Raw genomic sequence first — 23,031 nt, 5'->3', positions numbered from 1 at the left:
TATATATGTATTTATGTTACCCATTACCCTGCGAAGCATATATGTATTTATATGCTTCGCAGGGTAATGGATTTTCTAACAGTGTCATTCCTCAATGATATATAGAATGTATTTCTTCCATTAAGTCTTTTTTGCCTGTTTCAGCCTCCTGGCCCGCCAGAAATTGCGGCCGGACCTCCTGGAGGACCTGGCAATTATCCACCTGGCTACGGTCCACCGGGTGGACCCGGGGGACCTAACGGACCTCCAGGCGCTCCCCCCGGAACATCGACGGGCCCTTATGGCCCACCTAGTGGCCTTCAAAGGCAGCCTCCGTACGGAGGCCCGCCGACTAGCGCTTCCGACGCACCCCCACCAGGCCAGCCCTATCCACCAAGACCTGGATACCCTCCGCCAGCAGGTTATCAACCCGGTTTTCCTAGTGGTCAGCAACCTGGTAACCCAAGCGTTCCTGGTGCAGTCGGTGCACCTGGTGGGCCGAGCGGTCCTGGCGGACCAGGAGGTCCAAGCGGCCCCGCCGGTCCTGGAGGTCCTGCTGGCCCTGGCAGTCTTACTACAACCGGTGGTACAGGTGGCCCACCAGGTGGACCTTATTCTGGTCACTACCCTGGCACTCAGCCCGGCCAGTATCCTCCACCACAAGGGGGTCCTCACAACGGACCTCCGCCAGTGTCGACCGCTGCCCCACCTGGACCACCTCAAGGTCCTCAGTCGGGGCCACCTGGTCCCCCGGCACCCCCTCATCTGCATTTTGGTCCTCAAGGCCCACAAGGCCCGTTGCCAGCGCAAGGTCCATCAACATCCGGTGGTCCTCCTCATCCGAGTCAACCTACGACTCCAAACGCACCACCAATAACGCTACCATCGGCAAGTCAAGCTGGACCACTTCCATCACAACCACCGGCACATGTGTCGCAACCAATACAGCCTCCAATGTCTGCGGCTCCTCCTATACCAACATCGGCGCCTCACCTTCAGACAGTCGCGCCTACACAAGTACTCTCTCAGCAACCAATTATGGCAGTTCCTTCTATTCAAACGCCTCCTACGTCGGCTCCGCAACCAGTTATTACGGGACCTCAAGGACCTGCACCACCTAACCAACCGGGGCAGCCCTGTCCACCCACATCAACAGCAGGGTCATCACCGGTTGCTCCAGGACAACCACCCGGTGGTCCACCTGGTGCTGCTCAAAATGCACCTCCAGGCGGTCCCACTAGCGGCCCTCCTGGAGGTCCACCAGGTGGTCCTCAAGGTCCACCCGGCCAATATCCAGGCAGCCCTGCACATCCAGGCCATCCAGGACCTTACGGTCCCCCACCGGGACCACCAGGTCAGCAATATCCTCCTGGAGCGTATCCGCCAGGTCAGGGTCCACCTCCTGGTCAGCAGTACCCCCCCGGGGCTGCGCCGCCTGGCCAGGGACCTCCAGGACCGTACCAGCATTACCCCGGGCAATATCCACCTCCACCTGCTGGCCACGCGTATCCACCCCATGCCCAACCGTACGGACCCCCTGGCAGCCAATACCCGCCACATACACCTCATCCACAAGGCTACCCCCAACCTCCTCAAGGTTATCCTCCGCATCCTGGTCAAGGATACCCTCCTCAAGGATATCAAGGTTATGGTGGGCCGCCTAGAGGCTATCCTCAGCCACAACAAGGCTACCCGCCGCATTATGCGCAAGGGAGAGCACCCTACCCAGGAGGACCATATCCCCCAACAGGAGGTCCTGGACCCCACGAAGGTCAAGGACCTCCGGGAGGTCCTCCACAGGGGCCAGGAGGACCACCTTTTGGTCCTCCAGCGGGTTATCCTCAACATGCGGTTGGAACGCCGCAACCGCCACCGCAGGTGAGTTCATTCATTCTGTTGGGTTGTAAATCGTCGTTCTTATAAGTACTAATTTTAAATTAATAATATTATTATTATTATCTAAAATTTTAAAATAAACTAATTTTAAAACCAGCAGTTCATAGTACTAGCGTATTCATGGTTTTTATAGAATATTTATTCTGTAACGGTTAGTTGAGATGTTGCTTCTTAGGGCCAAACAAGGTGTTCCAATTATTGATCTTTTCTTTTTGCTTTGTATATTTACAGGGAGGTCCTGGTGGGCCTGGAGTACCACAACAAGGTCCTCCACCTGTTGGAGCCCCGTCTACGTCCGGTCCTCCACCTACAGGGCCAACAGGCTAAAAGGGACGAAACTAATGCGTCCTTTAGGTTCAGTGGCAAGCCTCTGTTTAGTATTATCCAACCATCCACCGTAAGTGTCGTTGAATAATTGCGAATCATATAATAAAGTAATATCGATCTACTGTCACTAGAGGATAGAAAAAAATTTTTAATACATTTTTCATATCACTGTTTAACTTGAGTTAGCGTCATTTCAAAGTGTGTAAACGAAAGCTGTTCAGATAAACTCCAGCGTCCAGAAGCAATCATAATATACGAATACTATGATTGCCTACATTCTGTGACTGGCGCTTTATGCGAACTTTTTTTGTTAGACCGCAGCGTATTATCTGAAAATAGCATTCAACTTCTCTAGGAACATGATTCGTTTTAGGCAAAGCAATGAAACAACTGCCTATATGGTCCAAGAGTAAATATATTCATTTTGCATTCTATATTCAATCATTTGGTCCTGACTATATAATATAATAGAAAAAGGAGTTCGCGACCTGAATTTAAACGTTTCAAGGTACAGGTATTGCCCTCGGCAGCTGCCCCTTACTAGAAAGAAATTAAATGTGATCACACCTGATTTCGGATCTACACTCCACGTTTCCATAAGTATAGTACACAAACACGCTGCTACTTTATTATTACGAGGTCACACTGCCTAAACTAAATGCTTCCGAGTTTTACGTCCATGCCACGTTGGGCATTCCATTAGCGCCTCTAGCTTCATTCTTGAATAATTTCCTGGTCGAGGTTAAAGATATAAGGCATTTCAATTGTCTTTGTTACGTTGTAGCAATTATGAAGCTGTCTGAAGGCTACGGTTAGAAAATATCTAGCAACTTGATCTCCTCTAAGAAACGCATGTTTCCATCATTAACATTGTTTTAATTGTTACGTTGTTCTTTTTCAGATGGATTCCTTCGGTTTGTGCGACATATAATTGTGTATTGTAAACATCGTGGTCGGAATGTGCTCAAGTATCTGCATCCTCCGTTGTGTATTATACATATAATGACAATAAAAGTATCAATAATTACTTTTGCTATATATCGGATGTTGTGTTCGTTTCCATTGAGTATTTGAAACTGCGCTGCTATCACCTTTCACTGAACAGGTAAGTAAAACAATGAAAAAAAAAGTAATTAGTGCTGCATTATTTGGCCTTCTACTAGTCACGTACAAAAAGAACTCAACGGTGTTGTTTTATATAGTTGAAAACCGTTACGAGTAGCGTAAACCTGTAAAGGTAGCACTACGATAAGGAAATGGGCGTATTTGTTCGAATAACATTCCCTAACTTTAAGTTAAAAACTTTCTTCAAAAGCTCCTGGTCTCATATCACTTATGCCTTTATTTTTAATAAGCATCGATTTGATTATGTGTACGTAATGGAGAACCTACTACTCGCGGTAAATCTGACCGCCTACATAAATACATAAGTCTACATAAGTACGCCACCGCACATCTACGTTTAGATATAATAAGAACACAAGCTTTTTTGTAGACCGGTCGGCTTGACCAAGTATGGTCAAAAACGGTGTACCAGAAATGACAGTAAATTTAATGCTAACTAGGCCATAGAGACAACTGACAAAGTGCAGCCGATCCGTTAGTTTCCCAGCATTGAGTCAGTATACCATTACAATAAGATTCTTTTTCACGTAATCAAATTATCTCTATCTCTAACTTCTACAACTACAGTTTAATGCACCTACGTAAAGTCAAAAAAAAACCATTTCATACGTTTCAGGGGTACGCCTGACCGTAGTGAATAGAAACTTCAAATTTGCAAAACGGTACCATTTTTTGCTGATTCTGAGTTCTCATTCTTAATGCTGAATATCGGCTTTAAGAATCAGAATCTTTTTCTACGTTACAGTAAACAATAAAGGCTGCACATAATTAAAATAGGCACAAGTGTTGTACGACAACAAATGGCTTAATTCTAATTATTTGTGTAACAACGAGTTTGCTAGTAGGTATCGTAATACGATTTTGATTGATAATAAGGGAATATTTTTGTTTTTTCAGTTTTACTGTCAAGTTTCAGTTAACTATTTTCAGTTTTAGTGTGACGGGATCATCTTACAAAATACTTCTATTATTACCGTCGTGAATTAAATAAACCAACTTCTTAGCACTCTTTACAACTGTACCGCAATTATAGTAGATAGTAAATATTCTCTACACACGTACGTCTCTTCTGTACAGCGTGTGTTGTCATTTATACAGAAGAAACACTTTCTCGCACCAACCATTCTTTGCTTTATTTATTAATGCACATATACGTATATACTATGTGCGTTGAGACACAGGAGCATTAGATCGATTATTCCGTAATCGGCTAGCTGCATGCCACCAGGTAATAACTATTCCATCAAACGGCTTACTTCTAGTACGGAACAAAGTGTCCACGGCTGGATTCGGACCCTGACCGTAACACGTCCCTCAAGTTTAGTACCCAAACACGTTATACACTACGCCATCATGCGGACCACAGAAGCATCTAATTCCTATAGTGTTACTCTGTGAGCAGAATGCAAAAGCGATGCTTAATTATTTGTCTGTCTCTCCCCTGCGAGCATAATAAACACTAATAGATAGACATCAAACGCCAACAAAACGGCACGTGTCGTTGATCTCTTGCAGCGATACGCTTACTTGACTGAGCTTTGCTCAGTTCGGCAAGCTTATCCGGGTCTAGTCAACGTGACAGTGACGGAAAACTCGGTCATCGCAGTTGGACAGCTAGAACAGCCGTTTGACAGACGAGCATTCACACGGGACACTCAAGCAGTGAGCCCAAATCAGTGAGCCAAGCTGCGGCGGTCCAAAGCTGGAGACCTATTGCTTCGACCCTCCAGCGAGCGCTGGTGTTGGATCGCCCGCCTAAAGGCCAACCAGTGCGGGGTCAACATTTTTCCTGGCAGCCTATGGCGGCCAGCCGGAGTAGAATCAGCACTGAGCGAGCTGGTCTGGGCGTTGGCGCATAGCAAAGGAACAGTGTATGTATGCCAAAAGTCTTAAGTTACGTGTACGCGGTGCTGTATCAAGTCATCGTCGTTCTGGTCAGCGCTTTTACATCCCACAACGAAAGAAAAAGAGCGATATAGAACTTAAATATTTTTTTATGTGATTATTGAGGCCCCATGATAGGTGAGATTGTGGTCATCTTGTCCAACAGCAGCGCCCTGTGTGTGGGGACCTTATAATCTAGTGATTTGTATGTATCGTTATCATGTTTATACCCCTGACTGGCCGGCTTGGAGGCTGTTTCTGCTACTGAGGTGGTCATGGAACAGTGAATAAAACAAAGCAGGACATAGCAAAGGATATCAGCTGAGTACGCGACCGAGAGCATAGGTTGACGATAGAGCTATTATTGCTGACTTGAAAGGAGTTGCTATAGAAAGAAATACAAGACAATAATGGCCCAGTAAATGTGAGAGAACTGCCTGCGTCCAGTTCCTACATTGTGCCACCCTACTGAATACAAGAACCCATTAGAGCCAGTGGTAGTCAGGGGACTAGACGGCACATTCTGTGTAATGTTCGCCGGGTTGGAGTGGTACGTTTAGTGCTAGAAAAAGGGCCGCACAAAGTGAGTCACGGCACCCTAGTTGCTGTAGCTGAGGCGTTGGCTGTGTGACGATTTCTGGAATGCTGCTGCTTCTATGGCGAGCAGCAGATAGTATAATTGCATCGCTCAACATTCACATCGTTCAGGTATCGTGCTTTGATGTCTAGTGTAAAGGAGTGTCAGGCAGGCAGGCAGGTGACAACATACGACTTTGGTTTGTATAGATTTCTAGTTGATTTCTTGTAACGTACAAACGGTGCATACAATCCGTTTATCAGGATGATGAGGTATAAAGGACGCGCGCGATAGGCAAAGTAGTATTTATTCAGCAGAGTACTGTCGCTGCCACAGGCGCCAAGCTGCCGGTTGCAAATAACATTTTTGTACATTCCTGCCGAACGCTAAAATAGAAATGTTTTATTCTAACCTTGTTTTTGCCCGTGATGCAACTCCCGTGATGATCCTCGGTCTCCGGGCATTGGAGCTCGTCCCTACCTCTCAAAACTGCTGTGACACCGATGGCAGCGGGGCAACCCGCAAAGTGGCAGTCCAGCGAATTCCTCCGCAGCGGCCATCTTGGACTCGAGGTCGCACTCTGCAGTGTTCTTTGTTCGAGTGAGGTCCATACTACGTCCAATGTCGATTCCCTCATCCCTCAATCGGATTGACTTACATATATACATGAATACAGAAGTACATTCACAGGTACAAACACCTGGGCCGCCATCATATCTTTTTTTTACGTCACGTATAATTTTGCATGATCCCTTAGGCCCATAATAAAAAAGCTATAGCAAACAGAGAAAGAGACAATGAGACGTAATGGATAAAAACAGACAGCCATTACAGAATAAGAATGTTTCTACTTATACATGTCATATGCTTACACAATATCCCAAAAAGCGAATTACGCTCGCCCTTCAATTCACCTTTCTACAAGTACAGGATACATGATCCTGTATTTTTGAACCTATTTCGCTCAGCGGCCACATAACTAGTATATGGACAAAAGACCGTACCCTTTTGCAGAAAACAACGTTCAGACTGCTAGCGGCAACAACAGCAATAGGAACAACGACAGCGACAGCCCCATAGGAATATCACTAAGCGTGCGGGGAGCCGCGCCTTGTCGCGCTTGCCACTGGGCGGCGTCTGGTTTCCTGCGACCGCTGCTGCTGAGCTTAGCTAGCTATCTTGCCTTTCTGCTCCTCCATGTTGCTTTCTGTAATGATGTTTAAGTGTGTCTGTTGTTTGTGGTCAACGACAGCTCTTCAACAGGAACGCTGTGTCGCCTGTTCCTGACAAAAGACTATAGTGGCCAGGCGGAAGAGTAGTTTTGTTCTCTCATGAACGGCATTCACGGCGAGCGTTGCAACGCATTGCAGGCTAGTTGCATCTGATACGTTGAGAGGATGGTGATTAGCGGGTGACATCCATCGTACGTTTATGGAGTAGTGTCGTGGTAAACGTTCACCTACGATGTGCCCTAGGCACCTGGGTTCTATACTGGCGCGGCGGACTCGGGTATGGAGCACATGTACTGCAAGTCGTTACTCGGTGCAAATATTACTCAACTCCTTCTGAATAGGCAAACTTTAGTCGTATGATACAATGATTGTAATAATAATGAGCTGCTGCAATTTCGCATTCATATGCGGAAGCATTATCACCGAAGACAGTGTCCCTTGCATTAAATGGGTGCATAAAAACGTAACACTGATTGACGAGTGCCGTTTGATACGATGGGGTATGTATGATGCCATATACACTACGAACAAGGAACAAGATTTTTCGACGATAGCTATACAGATCGTTCCAATTTCCAATACAAGTAATAAAGCACCTCCTTCTAATAATCTGAACTAGTCAGTTGCAAACTGCCGTTTGTGTGGTTCTTGTGATCCGTGTTAATCGTGAATACTTCTCTGCGAGCCTGCTCGTCTCCGATGGAAACGCTACTCTGAGCTGCCTCTTTGCCTCCGCGTCGTCTAAAAGCCATTAGCAGCGATGGCAATTCCAATATCGTACTTGCAGCAAACCTCATTCGTTCTTCCGGTCTAGCTTCAACCCCGCTACCCACGGACTAGTTTTCGTAATTGAACGAATTTTCTATGCCCTATGTTTTTCATGCCCTACAAACTTTCATTGTTTGAGCTGCCCCAGTGCGTATATGGGTACAGTAGCCGTTTGAATTGACGCCAGTGCTCTCGCACGCGTTGCGCTTAAATTTCTGGAGTTCACCCCTCAAATTGAATCATTCTACTAGCTTAACGGCTAGTTCGGCTGTGTTTGACATGCAGATCGTGAGCTATATGGGCTTACTTGAAGCTATAGATTGAAATACAATTCCATGTTCTAGTACTGGTAAAGCAGTTTGATAGCATCAGTAGTCATTAAATGACGCTATAACAAAATACATGAGATAGTAATAGACTGCACAGCGCGTTTATGTGGTAGTTGTGATGTGTAGTTGTCGCTGCTGTGACAACCGTTGACGGCGACATTTATAGGTGAATGATTCTGCTTTGGATTGCCAAACGGGTTGTCACAGACCTTCCGAGTACACGTTGGGATCCGCGAAGGATAATATCTGTTTTCAAGAAACAACCTTTGAAATAATATAGCAATAGTTGCATCGCGTCAATGGTAACGTTTGGTTTCGTGAATCACGTGCATGGTGTTGTCTGCAAGTGACTGTATAACGTTGAAATGTTCTGCGTTTTTTTTTTGCTCTCTTAGAATGAAATGTAGGAAAAACGATAGGAAGAAATGTCTGTTCGTTGCATATGCTTAGTCTACATAAGTCGACTATACGAAACTACTAATATCATTACTATTATTATTGCAGTTAGTGTGATCAGGTAGTACGTGTGTTGCTTTGAATAGTTAGTGGGATATGATATTTCTCGCGTAGATTTGGTAACAAGCTCAGCTGATTAGGATAGGTTAATTGGTAACTGTTTGGTTGGGCGTAACATCCGATATTGTTTTTCACGCGTCAAATATGGTGCTGCTATAGAATCAGTTACCCGCTTCTCTTGATTTAATGATCAAGTACTGGCCATGCGTTTGCTGAGACGGCAATTACATCTATTTAGGTAGCAGTTCGGCCGTTTAGCCATTTGAAGTCCTTGAGAATAAGAGGACCGATTGAGTATGGTTGCAGCGGTCACGCACACGGCAGTCTGTGCATTCAGAGGGTGATGTCATCTATTTCTTTGCGTCTGTCTGTTCCTGTGTCCCTTTACTGGCGCGCCCTGATGGTGGCGTAGAAGGATCATGTCATGTCATTGCAAATAGTACAAGCCAGAATGAGTTACAATGGTGTTATGATGTCTGTGTGGTGTCTTGACAGTTCGTATCCAACGTTGTGAATGGCGAAGCTGTATTTGTCTACGAAGGACGGGCTGTATGCCGGCTGCTGTAGCATCGGCATGGCCGTGACCATTATTGTCAGACGAGCATTGCTAATAACAGACACTAGCCGCAATTGTTCAAGTATCGGAGACCACGGCGTTCTACGTGTTATGGCTATCACGTCAGGGTGTAGGACACACCAGAAAAGGATATGACGGTAGTATATTTTTGTAGACGTAGATTGACATGCCGACACAATTTCTTTTCTCTGTTCCTCATCATCGACTATGAAAAAAATCAGCGAAATGCTGTATCGCGTCGACGTAATGCATCCTGGGTCGGTCTATACCAGAATACGCTTTTGATGACGGCAACATGGTTAGTTTTCCTCTGTGGATGGCACCGCCACCGCCGCCGTCACAGCCTATGGCATGGCACTATTTGTATTTATTGTTTTGTAAACCATATCACAAATCCCCTAACAACAGTTGAGACGATCGTTTCATTTTATTTTTTTTTTTTAACTAGATTTGTTCACTTCACGTTGTACGTACCGTCCGTACACTGGTTCATACAGGATAAGTGATGGCTGCTTGTTGGGTATTACCACTTCCAATTTGTAGTGTATTGCTGACACCTACTGCGTTACGAGGCGATGATGTCATTTTCATACATCACGGATCACGGGAAAATTATTCTTGCTCTAGCAATTATGCATATATGGAAGTCCGTTGTATATACGTTCCGCAGACCAAGAAAACTGGCTGATGTAGATTGACAACAGAACATAACGAAGAGTGTTTTCTAATCTGCGAGCACGTATAACTGCTGTGTACAAGATATTTATAAAGAAAATTGAAGTAAATAGAAGAGGAAACCTAAACAAAATATGTAAAAAAAAAAAGTCTTTTGAAATATCACACGAACAAATGAACAAAATAGTAATAAAACACAGTTTTCAATGAATTTACCTCTGCCCTCGAATTCACCTCGCCTATAAAAAATTTACTGCGGAGAAGCACTCCATTTTATCACGCATTTATGCCCTTACGTTTACATTTTATTTTGTCAATTATGAGGCTTTTTCCGTTTGTGGATTTAACCACGGATTGGCAGCGGTATCACAGTAAATGTCATTTACCCAGATGTAATTCTAACTTTACTCAAGTTTCAGTGCTAGAAATTATGCCCGTACATGTTCGATACATACGTAGCTCACAACTTAAATGTAACCCTGAACCTTTTGTGTGAAAGTCCATATCATGTATGGGTTTTATTCCCATATATTACATAAGGGTTAATACCTGATTTCGTAGTAAGACAGATACACGTTTTGGTTGGTTTTTAAAATAATGTGTTTAATTTATAAATTAACAAAGAATTTTCTTGTTATTTTTTGACAGCAAAGACACGGATCCGTTGATTATGGGCGCCGAAATTAACCTAGATTGAGTTGACGCAAAATTGGCACGGTAGTGCGAGAGCGTTGTACCATATAAATACGCAAGCTAGTTTTTAGTGAGAAGGTGATTTCCGGTAGTCGAGTAGTTTATAGAGGTTATCTGATGAACTACCGTTAATAATTCGTGGTTTGTGATTTAGTATCGGCGTATTGATTTGGGGTGACTGTTGTCATTTTTTGTTGTTCACCAGGTAAAATTGTAACAGTTGTAGTCGATATTACTATCGAGACTTCTACGATATCTTCGTTTTTATTGATAAAGTGAATGTTTTCATTTAGGAGTGTGCGTGTAGGGAAGCATTGAAGAGGTGATGGCACAACAAGGCAGAACGCCTGAACTTTTTATGATATATTCGCATCCAGTACTAGCTTAATGTAGCGCCTTTGATCAAAGTCGCATCTTCTGTAAGACATGTACCTCTCCTATAAGAAGCAAATGCTTAGAGAAGTACCTTTTGTTCACAACGTCAATTATACACTATTGGCCATGTTAATTACCAGCGTGGTACATTAACGTTTTTAAAGCTGAAAACTTGTTCTTGTAGGAAATATTTATAGATTTCTTGACAAGTTGGACGTTTATTCACTAGTTCGTCGAACTGATGGTTTTTTTTTGACATGAGTCGATAATATCGGCTATAATGATGGGTTTCAACCACAAATGTGTGTGGCGAAGTTGACAACTCTGTGGAAGTTTACCTTAATTCCCTAGCTCTGCATTGACATTCCAGATTACAATCACTAAATTAGAGGTTTACGAGAGATGCTCTTACTGAAGAATGAACTTAAACTGACAAAAGCATGTTCTACACACCTTCGGGATCTTCAGCTGCTCAACCTATAACGAAGTAATAGTTAGGTATTACAACCATATATGACAGCTATTAGCAATCAGCTCTTCTTTTATTTTAAGAGAGCTCGTTACCAATAAATGCCTACTTTTACGTCTCTGCGATCCGTCGTTATTTAAATTCAATCAAAAGACAAAGAAAAACCTAACCAACCCCGAGTTTCTGTTCCGATTGGGGCTTTTCATTCCATTCTCATCTTTGCCGTCCAGCACAAAATCAAAGGGTCAATCTTGGCTTAGCATTTTTATCGCTTTAGCCCAGTTTTCCTTTACGGATGTCTCTGCCAGTTGTTTTCTGGGCAACTTTATCGTTCTTTAGCTCCTTTGTTTTCTGCCAGCGTTCTACTGTACGATCTGTCGATGATGTTCATCCGTTTCTGTTTGTGTTTATGCATGTGTATAAGTTCGGAGTCCTTTTTCCTTTCTCCTCCCATGATTCTGAGCGAATTTCTGATGGTTACTGACGGCAATTCTTGTCAATTGTAAATAGCGCGGCGACGTCAACACTGTACTGAACCTGTTAGTTGATCCTGTGTTTATGTTCTTCCACTGCTTCTGATGCTGTTGCGTTATTACTACTAGTAACTTCGTCTGTAGAAGTCAGAACATACGTTACCAACGTTGGCAGCCGCGGTCGCGGGGTGGCCGCATAAGTGTCACATAGCAGTAGCAATTCGCAGAAGGAAGGCTGTTATCCACTATTATATGGCTGTTCTGCCCTCCATCGACTGCGCTGTGTACCTGCGCGGTCCTACGCTGCTCCTGCTGGTTGCTGGCGCAGTCCTTTTCGCCTATCTATTCCGGCTCCTAGTTTTTCGTATGTTGTTCCCGTGTTCTATGCTATCCCTGAGCGTTCTGATTTTTTGTTGGCGTTTCGTGCTGCATCTGATAACGGCAGAGGCGGTAAAGACAGCAGCAAACGTCAAGCAGCCTTGCCAGACGATTTATCAATAAGCTGCCTAAGTACTGTTCTACCTGGCGTGTTTGACAACAACAACAACAGCAGTGACGACAGCAACAACAGAATCAGCAATCTGTCCATGAAAGTTTCGCTATTTGGTGCCGCTGTGTGGATTATTATTGCGCAGACAGTAGATTTCTGTCTGCGCAATTTTTTCGTATGTGTTTGCGGTCTGTTTGCGATCTATAGAGTGTCTATAGTAAGTCTACATGTCTGTGAGCGTGTTTAAGCAACTGGCTGTCTGTCCAAACAACGTTTTTTGAAATTTGCTTGCAGCTGCTGCTTAGCCTCCAACCCCGACTGCTGGCCCCCTCCTATTACGCTACTATTCGCTTCGGTGGATGCCATAGGATGATGCTCTATGTAGGAACTCATTGCGCTGCTTTCGCCCTCTTGGTCACACGATGCGATAGCCCAACGGCATTTTGTAGCGAATCAGAGGTCGTCGTCTAGTCAACTAGAGCTGCCAGCAGCATCAATACGCGCTGAGCGACTGCCTGCCTGAGCCTTGACTATTGCTGACTGAGTTCTGTTGTTGCACAGGAAAGTCACGGCCGCAAAAGGGAAGTAGATCAGCACCACAGGAAAATTAAGAACGTTCCGTATCTCGCTTAATCACTGAGTCGCTGTGAGCTCGTTGTAGCGCTCTGTACGTCTACATGAGAATTCGTCACTATTTCCATCTGCCTATGCATGACTGGATGAGTTTGCATGCATCCTACCCTATGTTTATCTATGGACATCATCATAACCGCTTTTTTTTACCGGGCCCCCGCTGCCGCCGCCGCTGCTGCTTTGTTCGCCGGATTCATTTCCAGCAACCGTTTGTTTTTTCCACGAGCACCGTTAGTGTGCCCGAGCCAGGCGGCCAGACTCGGTACGTTAACCCCTTTAGGTAATGAACATAGCCGGACAAACAGCAGGCAACAACTGCAGGGGCAAAGGTTCGTGCGATGGGAGCAGTCAAGATGGGCAACCAACGTTGTTGTATCAGTTGGTCAGGCAGCGGTCACGGATGGCTTCACTACTTAAGGTTGGACGCGGTTCTGTTTTTTTTTTTTTTACTATTGATAACTGTCACAGCAGTGCTCAATGGCAAGCTCTACTACTGATGCTGGAGGGAACCCATAAAGCATTCAGGCAAAGCGGTGAGATCCTAGAGCTAACGATGTGGCCGTTGTCAGCCAATTTCGACATTGCCGCTGTTCCTTGGCTATAATCGAGTTTCGTTGCTACATTATGTCATTGCTGAACTCTCGACTGTTTCTGCTGCTGTTGCCGCCAATGCTGCTTGCTGCCATTGTCACCGTACTGGTTGCTTACTATAGCAATAACTGCGCGCTGCCAAAGCTCATGTCGTCCGAATGTTTGGAGCGGTGACTGTGATTCAAACATGGCCTGGTGCTGATCCACGTGATTCCTATAGGAAAGTAGTGTTTCGTGCAGACTGGCATTGCACGGAGGGTTTCCGCCTCCGCCTGTGGCCTCGCTCTGAGATCCATCGATATCATAGCAGCATTGGGCTAGATGGTGCAGGATGTACTTGAAATATACGCGCAGTGATGATACTCCTTTTTGATAATAATTGACTCCTTACTGAATCATCCAGCTATGCTAATTGTGAAAAGGTGGAAAGGGCTCAGGGATTGAATATCAGATAGGTCATTCTTGTTAGTGGGGCAAAATTGGTTTTGCCAATAGGTAACGGGTTGGCTGGCTCGTTAACTGACGTCGACTTGAACAGAGACTAGAGATGGATTCATAGCTGAGTAAGAGCAAGTAGACGCAGGAAGCCTAAAGTTCATGTATAATGCTGTCGGCGTCCTTATGGGCGTGGCCTTTATGGTTAAAGAAATTAAAAAGCTGAACTCATAGTAAAAATCCTTGAACACCACTGTCGCAGATGGCAGACCACAGATAGCAGAAATGATCGAATACTTGTACTTACAAGTATGGAAGTATATACATAATTTAACTGAAGAGGTTTGGCTTTTTTTTCGTCCTTTACCTTTTACTGCTGTATTGCTTGATACCAGATTAACGTTCTGGGCCAGTAGGTTGTATTTCGATATAGAACAGAATAACAGTAGGGGATGGCTTGGGTGATCCATGCAACATGCGTGATTTCGTCATTTTGACACCCGTCTTCTCGGCAGTTTTTGCGAACGACAACGTTATTATTTAAATAACTTGGTCCAGTTTGTATTTGACGATCACCGGTCAGCTAGTAAGAAAGACTCCACTGAGTTTTTCAGTTGATGCCAAATATTCAGAGCATAAGGCTTTGTTCCAACATAGTTCACAGTGTATTTATTGCACGGATCTTTCCTACTGGAATTCTGCTGGAATAATGCTACCATCGTTTTTCTATTAATCATAGCCGAAATTACCTTTTTAAGTTGTTAACACGACATCGAGTCTTACTACGACGATAAATTGATATTGATGTGCGTTTGGCAATGGCAGCTCCCGTAAACCGCCGAGACTGCTCGCACATATCGTTTTCACCGACATTTCTTTGTTTAAAACCTATAAACATTTACAGGGGAAAATCGAAGAATGGGAGCAGTTGTGCGTCAAAGAAGCTTTTAGCCAAAGATAATGACTACCAGATTTGTATTCCTCATAAAGGCATTTCCTTTGACGATTCCGCAATGTGTTAAAACGATTCGAGTGGCGTGGTGTCGCTTGAAGGTGGCCCAACTATTATGCGAGTCGGCGCTGTCGTCATTGACGCCGCTGGCGTTCACGAAGGTGCTGCTAGCGCCCTCTGTTGATTAAGATCCGTTGTCAATTCTTTGTTATCAAGTTAAACAAGTGGGAGGCTTAACCATGGCGGCAAAATTGACGTAACGCGTTATCATAGATCGTTAGCTCATTCATAACAAACACTAACAAATCGAACGACAGGAACAATGCACAACACAAAAAAACGAAATGTTTTGTCAGACAACTGCTTCTCGCTGAGCGTCAGTAGTCGCCTAGATGGCGCCTTGCGATTCATTGCCGACCGTTGATTACAGATGACGCGAATTGTTGTTAAATTTTTGAAATGAGAGACAACGCGTTACTCCCACGTCAATTGGAAGGCTTGTGTATAGAGCAACGATTGCATGAAAAACAAAAGTTGCAGGAGCTTCACGCCACCATAGTTGTTTACGGCGACTCGCAGTTTTATTCACGCAATACAGGCAGACGATAATATACAGGATCGTCTTATGGGACCTAAGCCATCGCATAGACTTTTTTTTCGCATAGATGAAAGCATATTACTACTGCCAGGTTGGCGACAGTATAACTATTCGTATTTCGATGGCGCTTATGCGGCAGATACGTAAATATTTCTAACCCATGCGTAGAATTTAATCCACCATAGAACAGTATTATTAAGAACTGTGTACAATTGTCCCTCAAACCTACGTGATGTAGTCGGGTCAGACCATGCGTCTGAAGTGGTCAGACCCATTAGTTAAGCGAATCGTTGTGATTCATGCAGTTTCACTAGTAGACGCTTTACCCTTATGTATCGGCCAGTGTCATGGCATTCGAAATAAGGACAAGTTCTGTGACAGGTTGTACTAACTGATCGTGATTGGTACAATGATAACGGCTAATCGTAAAGCGCCTCTTTATACGGGGCTCGATTCATTGACCATTAGCGATAATTCATGGTTGATCGTATGTCTATCGCTATTTTCATTTGAGGAGCCAGTAAATATTGTAAATGAGTTACAACTGTAGAGAACAGTAGGACGGATGATACAGATGACTGGTACCGTTGCAACTCTATGCCTGATACAATTAGGACATTTGCGGAATGCATATGATGCTGGTTGGAATGACTGATACAAGCTGTTTCAATCCGAGAAGTATTACCTATGAACTGAGTCGATGTTGAGGCTCGATGCAGAACTTAACCTTAGCAAGGGAATAGATCTGTGAAGCTTAACCGGTGTCGTCCTAAAATCCTGGCCTACTAATAATACCTTTTTGTTTTTTTTGTAGTGAACAATACGCAGCTCGGTGACCACCGACTCATTTGGTTCATTTATATACAGATATGCCAATAGCTAGCGTAATCTCCGCTGCTGCTGTTCTTACTGTCACCTTAATGAACTTGTACCGCCGCGCGACCGCTTGCGTTCTCCTCCATTTCCCAACGAAACATATCAGCATCATTCATATTTTCGGCGGTTTTCTGGTGGTTTATTGTTAATGTGCTACGGTGCAGTCCGCTGATATGGCTCATACACGACTATACGCAAATACTTAACCGAGAAGACATATCAGGCTGACAATAATAATATTATCATCATAATGGAAAAAGAGTTGATATATAGCTGGTAGTAATAGCATCGGTGAAAGTGAAGGCATATGTTTTTTTTTTATCTATAACAGCTTCTGATGGTGGTGTCACATATGGAGGGATTGCGTGCTTATTTAACTGGCAAGTTGTTTAATATTCGTCAGTTTCCGCGTCGTCTGCTTCCGTTGATGCTCATATCGGCTTTGCGCTGAGGCTACATTTGATTGGTCTTCCTACTTCGACGCCACAGGTTGAGTGGAATGCGTTTCAGTGATGTCTGCATTTTGCGCATTTGCAGACACGACATTCATCCCCTTTGTTTATTTTTCCTATTGCCTAAACTTTCCGCTGTATTGTGGGCGCAAAGCATAGAACGCAGACAAAGAGTTCGGGGTGGAGAAATTCTTACTGACAGGCGGCCAGGGACAGCAATTTCTGTTCCACTATTGACGGCGACATCGCTGTTTTTGCCTTACTTTTCCTTCTGTTTGTTAGCGTTTTCTGGATAATTAACTACAGCCGCTACCGTTGTGCCTCTGCGAGATGCTTTGAGCTATGTTCTAGCATGACGCAGGACAATCGGGCAAATAGACCGTTTCTATGGAGCAGGCCAAGCTGTTACTACTGTTATAACGTCAGCGTAGATTTTATTGTTTCCCACAACGGGAGGGCGGCTTGTACAATTTGTCTCACAGACTTGATAAATACGGCGTCCGTCATCATTGCATCAAGTGTACTTTGCTTTCACCTATTCATTAGAATAATTTTTATTAGTCTGTTCATCTGCTTATAGCAAATAGCAGTGCTTACGACGGTAACAACTCTTCAATTAGCAGTGGGTTGTATACGTGAGCTGAGTATACACTTTGACGCGGTGTTGTGATCGATAAGAGCGAGTTCTCGGGACTAACCACGCCCTGTTACGATGCCCGACTTAAAACAGCTCTGAACTGATCACTCAAATCCTGCTGTACTTGGCGGGACCATTAAGGCTACTGCTATTATTACTATGGCAGCAACCGCATTAATAGAGGTAGCATTAGACTGATAAGTAGGTCATGCCTGTTTCTTCCTCCACCGTTTTCGCTAAGATGTATCGTTCGACAGTCACTCTTGACCAAGATTAGTTTTCTTTACCACCTGCTTGCTTGGGGACATACCGCGGCCCAAGCGCACTGGCCGGTGACTTGCTTGTTTTTAGTGATGGCCATACCGGGTTTTAATCGTTTGGGAAAAACGATGCATTCGGGCGAAGATGCACGATGTGTCACTGGTGCTCATACAGCCGTATGTTGAAGTATGTTGGAGTTCACCCTTAACGGTGACTATTGTAGTGAGAATTTTCGTCGACTCGGTGTGTTCTTGTCGTTGGTTGTTTGCTGTGATCTTATGGTATTTATACTGGCTTGCTTAAATTAACAGTAATAGCAAGAGTAAGGCCTTTAAGTCATAGAAGAAATAACGAAGAAGGTAAAGGGTGAGGACAACTGGGGTGGTTGTCGGCTGCAACTTCGGCGTCGCTGGTGTTCAGAAAGAATCAACAATTTGTTGTATGCTGCTGAATTCTGGAGTGTTCTTCGCGGAACAATTTCCAGCTTGGTTTTCAGAAAGTTGAAATAGCACGAATAACAACAATCACTAATTTAGAGTCATACATTCTGTCACTGAACAATTCGCAGCAAGCATTACTACCATGATCGAATGGATCTGGCCAAAGAAGATAGCTAGAATTAGGCTTCTTAGCGTGATTTGTATAGGCTGAACAGTCTCGCGTATTCACAAGTCATAAATATTTTATTTGACAAAGGCTGATAAACCAAGCTTACGGTATACGTGGGTAAGGGACATGATGCCTTTCCATATGCTGTATTCTACGAGATCGTTTCCAAGCAAAGCTAAACGGTAGCATCAGAATCAATTGTAGATCGTCCTGTCCTGTAGCAACCCGTCCGGGCAATCTGTAGATGCCTGGAGCCGATCGATTCTAAAGCAGATTAGTCTGCGTTAGAATCGATCGGCTTGCATTAGACGCGTACTGACATCAGAAACAAATCTGTACGTACATGGCCGTCATTATATAGTTTTGCATACCAGCTTGGTCGAATCATGATCACCCGTGCACGAATTCGGTTTTCGCTGTATCTATAGAATCTCTAGGAGGGTATCCTGCTGCTGCTGCTGCTGCTGCTGCTGCTGCAGCGTTCACTAAAGCAAAATGTTATTATTAAAATACTGATCGAAATCCATGAGGAGCAGCATGAACGCGGCTGTTGCTAGATGAGTATTATATATGATCCGTTGGAATGGCTGAAACCTGGCACTAATTGGAAATATTAGCGCATTTTTTGTCACAAATAGTACTGGATACCAGAAATGCTGTCAACTGCATGGTATTTGTCAGCTAGTAGCATTGAGCTTTCGTAAATATGAAAGTTCTCCTAGTAATCAGGTGTAAGAACATGTCATGGATTCTATTCATGTCTAAACAAGTGATTATTATTCATATGCTATGTAGCTGACTTGAATTTCTATATGATGACACGTGTCCAGGTATGCCTCTGGCCATAATATCGGTAAACGATAACGACAACTGCGGCCTGCTCTAATCCATCCGTCGGCACTGTCCGTGGAACGTTCCCTAGCTTTGTTATACCTTAATGATGCGTTAGCCCTTATGCTACCGCCGTTTATATGTAATACTGCGCGACATACCGATCGTGGCTGGGAGACCTTGTAGGAGTGTTCTCAAGGACGGAGTATTGCCTTTTGCTAATCTTCTACAGATGATGGTCCCCGAAGAGACCTCCCTGCTGCGCCATTTTATGGTACGTATTAGCAGGAGAACATACTAACAGCGTGTACGTAGATACATTGGCATTCGTGCGGATTGAGCCTTTCTTTCCTGCTCAATGGCTGTAGCTATTCAGCTTCATCGGAGCGCCATTGCGTTAGTTGCAGTGACAGCGTCGTCGTAAACAAAAAAATAACACAAGGTTGAGATGCCTGACGCGAGTATTTAAGCACGACAAACTGATCAGTGATACAGTATATCGTCATGGTGGTTATGGTCTTAACGTGATGGTTTTACGTTCGTAGAATACGGCTCCTATCGACTGGTATCTTCAGCCGATCAAGGACAATCTTCCAGAAACCACTCCATGAAGTCAACAAATGTGTGGCCATGGCGGTCGTGGTTGAGTAGCCGCCATAAAATACGCTGACATCTACTCTTGCCTACGCTGAAGCCTACTGCTTGCGTAGACGTAAGCGATGAGAGCTCGGCACAAACGACCTTCGCTCTCGACTAAGCAGCTCGCCGACGACACAGGGTATGCTCTTCATCATCAAAGTCTCTTGGCTAAACAGCCACTAAGCGAAACCAGCTATTAAAATCGATTCGGATACCTCGCTTGTCAGTCGTTTGTAGTTTACGGTTGGCCAGCCTTGCTATCGCGGCGCCCGCTAGTTCTTCTCTCTCTGTTTTTCTACAACTGCGAGTTGGCGCTGCGTAGAATGGTAAACACACTCATAATAGTCATTATATCGCCACTAGCATACGACTTTCTCTACTGGGCACAAAACGAGCCTGCTTGGCCTGTTAGCTAGAAAATCGAGATAGTAACTTAGTAATAGGCCATGTCTGCTTGCCTTCGACAACGTTATTGTGTAGTGTAGAAAGGGAAAAGAGGATAGTAATGGCTCACCTCTCACTGATAATCGTGATAATGATGACGATAATGATGCTGGCGACGATAAGCTAGAAATGATAGCCAAATCATCAGTATTCTTCGTTTTCGAAAAGGCTTATTGAAAAAACTGATGTGCGTTTTACAAGATTTCATGAGGCAAAAAAAAACCTTCCCTTTTGCCCTAAAGCCAATGTTTGCCTTAATTTTTTAGATATTGCAGTTCGACATATTATCTGTATCCCATACAGTCAATGATTATTTCAAGGTGTTGCGATTGACGCAAAAGGTATTACACAAGAGGTCCATATATAATGTGAATACGGCCACTCTCATGGCTATAATGCGATAGTTTTTGTATCTGACGATCGGTCCGTAAAACGGCTCATTATCTATTTTTACCGCAGTTTAAAATTAGGGAGATCACCATAGAGATAGTTACATATGATCACGTAATTCTGATACCCGCACTGAGACTTCCTGCGACGTATTTAACAAGAAAAACCATTATTTTTTGTTATAATTAGAGCGAATTGGATCGTATATCTACGTGCATTATATTTGACTATGCAGCATCATGGAATTTCTCTATCCGGGTACATCGTATCCAAGCTTCGATAAGTTACGTTAGCTTTACCTAACCGGCTGGCAGTAAAAATAACCAGGGTTAGTAACAGTGTCGATGATATACAAAGTTGAAACAAATTAATTTAAAGCTTGTCGGAAAGGAAACACCATTGTTAAGTGTACATTTTTCTAAATGTTATTTAAGGTATTGGAGATAGTTCATATGGCGGAATAAGCGTTACATTTGAAGCAGACATTCGAGACGGCATTAATGCCAAATGGAATCTCAAAACATGTTATCTCGTTTTATTCATTCATTCTGTAAAAAACAGACCCCGATGAGCCTTGTATGATATGTTTGATCGTATCTGAATCTACTTGGTAATGATACAATAGTGATTCGTTTAGCTATAAACGGTATTATTTTCCAAAAAAACGATTTATATACATTAAGCGTTTATAGACACTAATTTTCGGCTATTTCAAATCTAATGTTCTACCCTCAAGCACAGCAACTTCTGTTCACGCTATTGGCATAGCCCATTTGTATGCCTTGCAAACGCATGGAAAGTTCTTTGTACATTTTTCTATTTTAAGGGTTATCTGGCTAAATCTATGTGTTATACTATTGGCTCAGCGTTTGGAATGGATTGGGATTGCTGAGTTATGTGACACAGGTTCACAAGTCCTTTTTCGAGGCCCAAACGGTTGTGCAACTATAACTAATTGTATAAAACGTGACGCTTTCCCCTTTAGTCGATACCGCATCAACGAATGCTAAGTTGACCTTATTGTTTTCGCTAAGGGCGGGAATCGTCCCTAGGAGTCAAACGATAAAAATATCTTGAGTCAATTACGTCACCAAATGCTGATGTAGCAACATTCAGTATTCCCTCAGCAACCTAATTAGCAGAATCATTTACTTAAGCTCATATTTTTAGCATTTATAGGACCGTTTTACGTTCCACCAGCACATAATGTCAAGAAAATGCGTCTTAAAGCCGCTACTCGAACTCCACCGGTCTTTTACCAGAATTTTCAACCGACGATTTTGTTGCGTTTTAATACTGCCATAGCTTGCCATGTTCTAAATGACTCTTGCCTTTCCTCTTCCCTAGCATGCAATGCTGTATCAAGCGGATTTTGGAGTACACCTGGTTTAGGGCGATGCCTATTGACCACTTGCTTCGACCAGGCGACAGAGCCCACCTTCGGCCTTCGGTTATGAACTCACGTTACTCCACTGTCTCAACAGCACAGGACTGGAATAGACTTTTTCCTCAGACACAATACTTCACTTCCTTTCTCCTTCTGAAAAGTCAACGTGATAACGGGGTACCGATGTAATAGAAGTCCCTCGCGATCGCGATGGTCTTGTTTTTATCTGGATCGTTTTGGACATAAATAAAAAATATTTAACTGTCAAAAAATGATTATCGTTGTTTCATGAATCTTTTTTTATGATTGTTTCGAGCAATACGTATTGTCTAACGCCTTATGTATTCTATGATAGCTAGTTACCAAGATGTGTATCGTCCAGGGATCGAATAGTAGTCGAACATATGTTTCAGTATTTCATTGATAATTATTATCGGTACTATTATCTTTAGTTGATTTGCCTTTTTCATAGTGTGTACAACAGCCTGCCCCAACGTGTTTATCATGAATATCATCAAAAGGCAAGAATTCAGCAAGTACCACGGAATAAAACGAAAATTACTGGTTAATGGCCGTTTAATATTAAGTAAATGGCCTAGACACGCGCGCGTTAGCTAGACAATCGACCACGAAAAGACGACCAAACGTTGTCGCTGCATCCCACGTTCAGCGGATAAGTGAAATTATTATAGTGACAATGACTACGATGCTTCCCAGGGCCGCCATAGTCGCCAAGCTGATTGAGTAAAGCCCTGCCCAACCTTATCTCCATTTGGTTACCCGAGGAGATCTCCAGACTGTACAGCAACAGCAGAAAGCTACAGTCGATTCGATGACGTTTTTTGTTTCTGTCTTCCTGTTTATACCTATGGCTTCATTAGAAGATCGCGGTAAAGCGGGCGATGTTGGGC

At 43.7% G+C, this 23,031-nt stretch overlaps 2 protein-coding genes and 1 long non-coding RNA gene across 10 annotated transcripts in view; all 3 read left to right on the top strand.

Moving 5' to 3' along the window:
• The window catches only part of LOC111252699 (uncharacterized), a 6,229-nt gene extending 2,987 nt beyond the window's left edge, over positions 1-3,242 (top strand). The window contains exons 4-6 of the mRNA XM_022811003.2: positions 145-1,857; positions 2,107-2,272; positions 3,104-3,242. Of these exons, the coding sequence (XP_022666738.1) occupies positions 145-1,857; positions 2,107-2,202 (1,809 nt within the window). The 3' untranslated portion in view covers positions 2,203-2,272; positions 3,104-3,242. The remainder of the gene's footprint in view (positions 1-144; positions 1,858-2,106; positions 2,273-3,103) is intronic.
• Positions 3,243-5,043: 1,801 nt separating this feature from the next.
• beta-Spec (spectrin beta chain) overlaps positions 5,044-23,031 on the top strand; it is a 36,728-nt gene continuing 18,740 nt past the window's right edge. The window contains exon 1 of one of the 8 annotated variants that reach the window (XM_086992928.1): positions 5,044-5,198. The gene's annotated coding sequence lies outside the window, so the exon portion shown is untranslated. The other 7 variants (XM_022812613.2, XM_086992931.1, XM_086992930.1 and 4 more) reach the window with 7 other exon arrangements.
• Positions 5,994-22,395, top strand: LOC147754907 (uncharacterized). The gene is made up of 4 exons (XR_015330259.1): positions 5,994-6,478; positions 19,493-19,534; positions 19,806-20,038; positions 22,081-22,395. It is a non-coding gene; the product is annotated as an uncharacterized LOC147754907 (long non-coding RNA).

Source organism: Varroa destructor, unplaced genomic scaffold (genome assembly GCF_002443255.2).
Source record: "Varroa destructor unplaced genomic scaffold, Vdes_3.0 BEIS01000006.1, whole genome shotgun sequence".
In the NCBI taxonomy this organism is placed as follows: Eukaryota; Metazoa; Arthropoda; class Arachnida; order Mesostigmata; family Varroidae; genus Varroa; species Varroa destructor.
The sequence above is the reverse complement of the archived record's forward strand: the minus strand, read 5'-3'. Positions and strand labels throughout refer to the sequence as shown.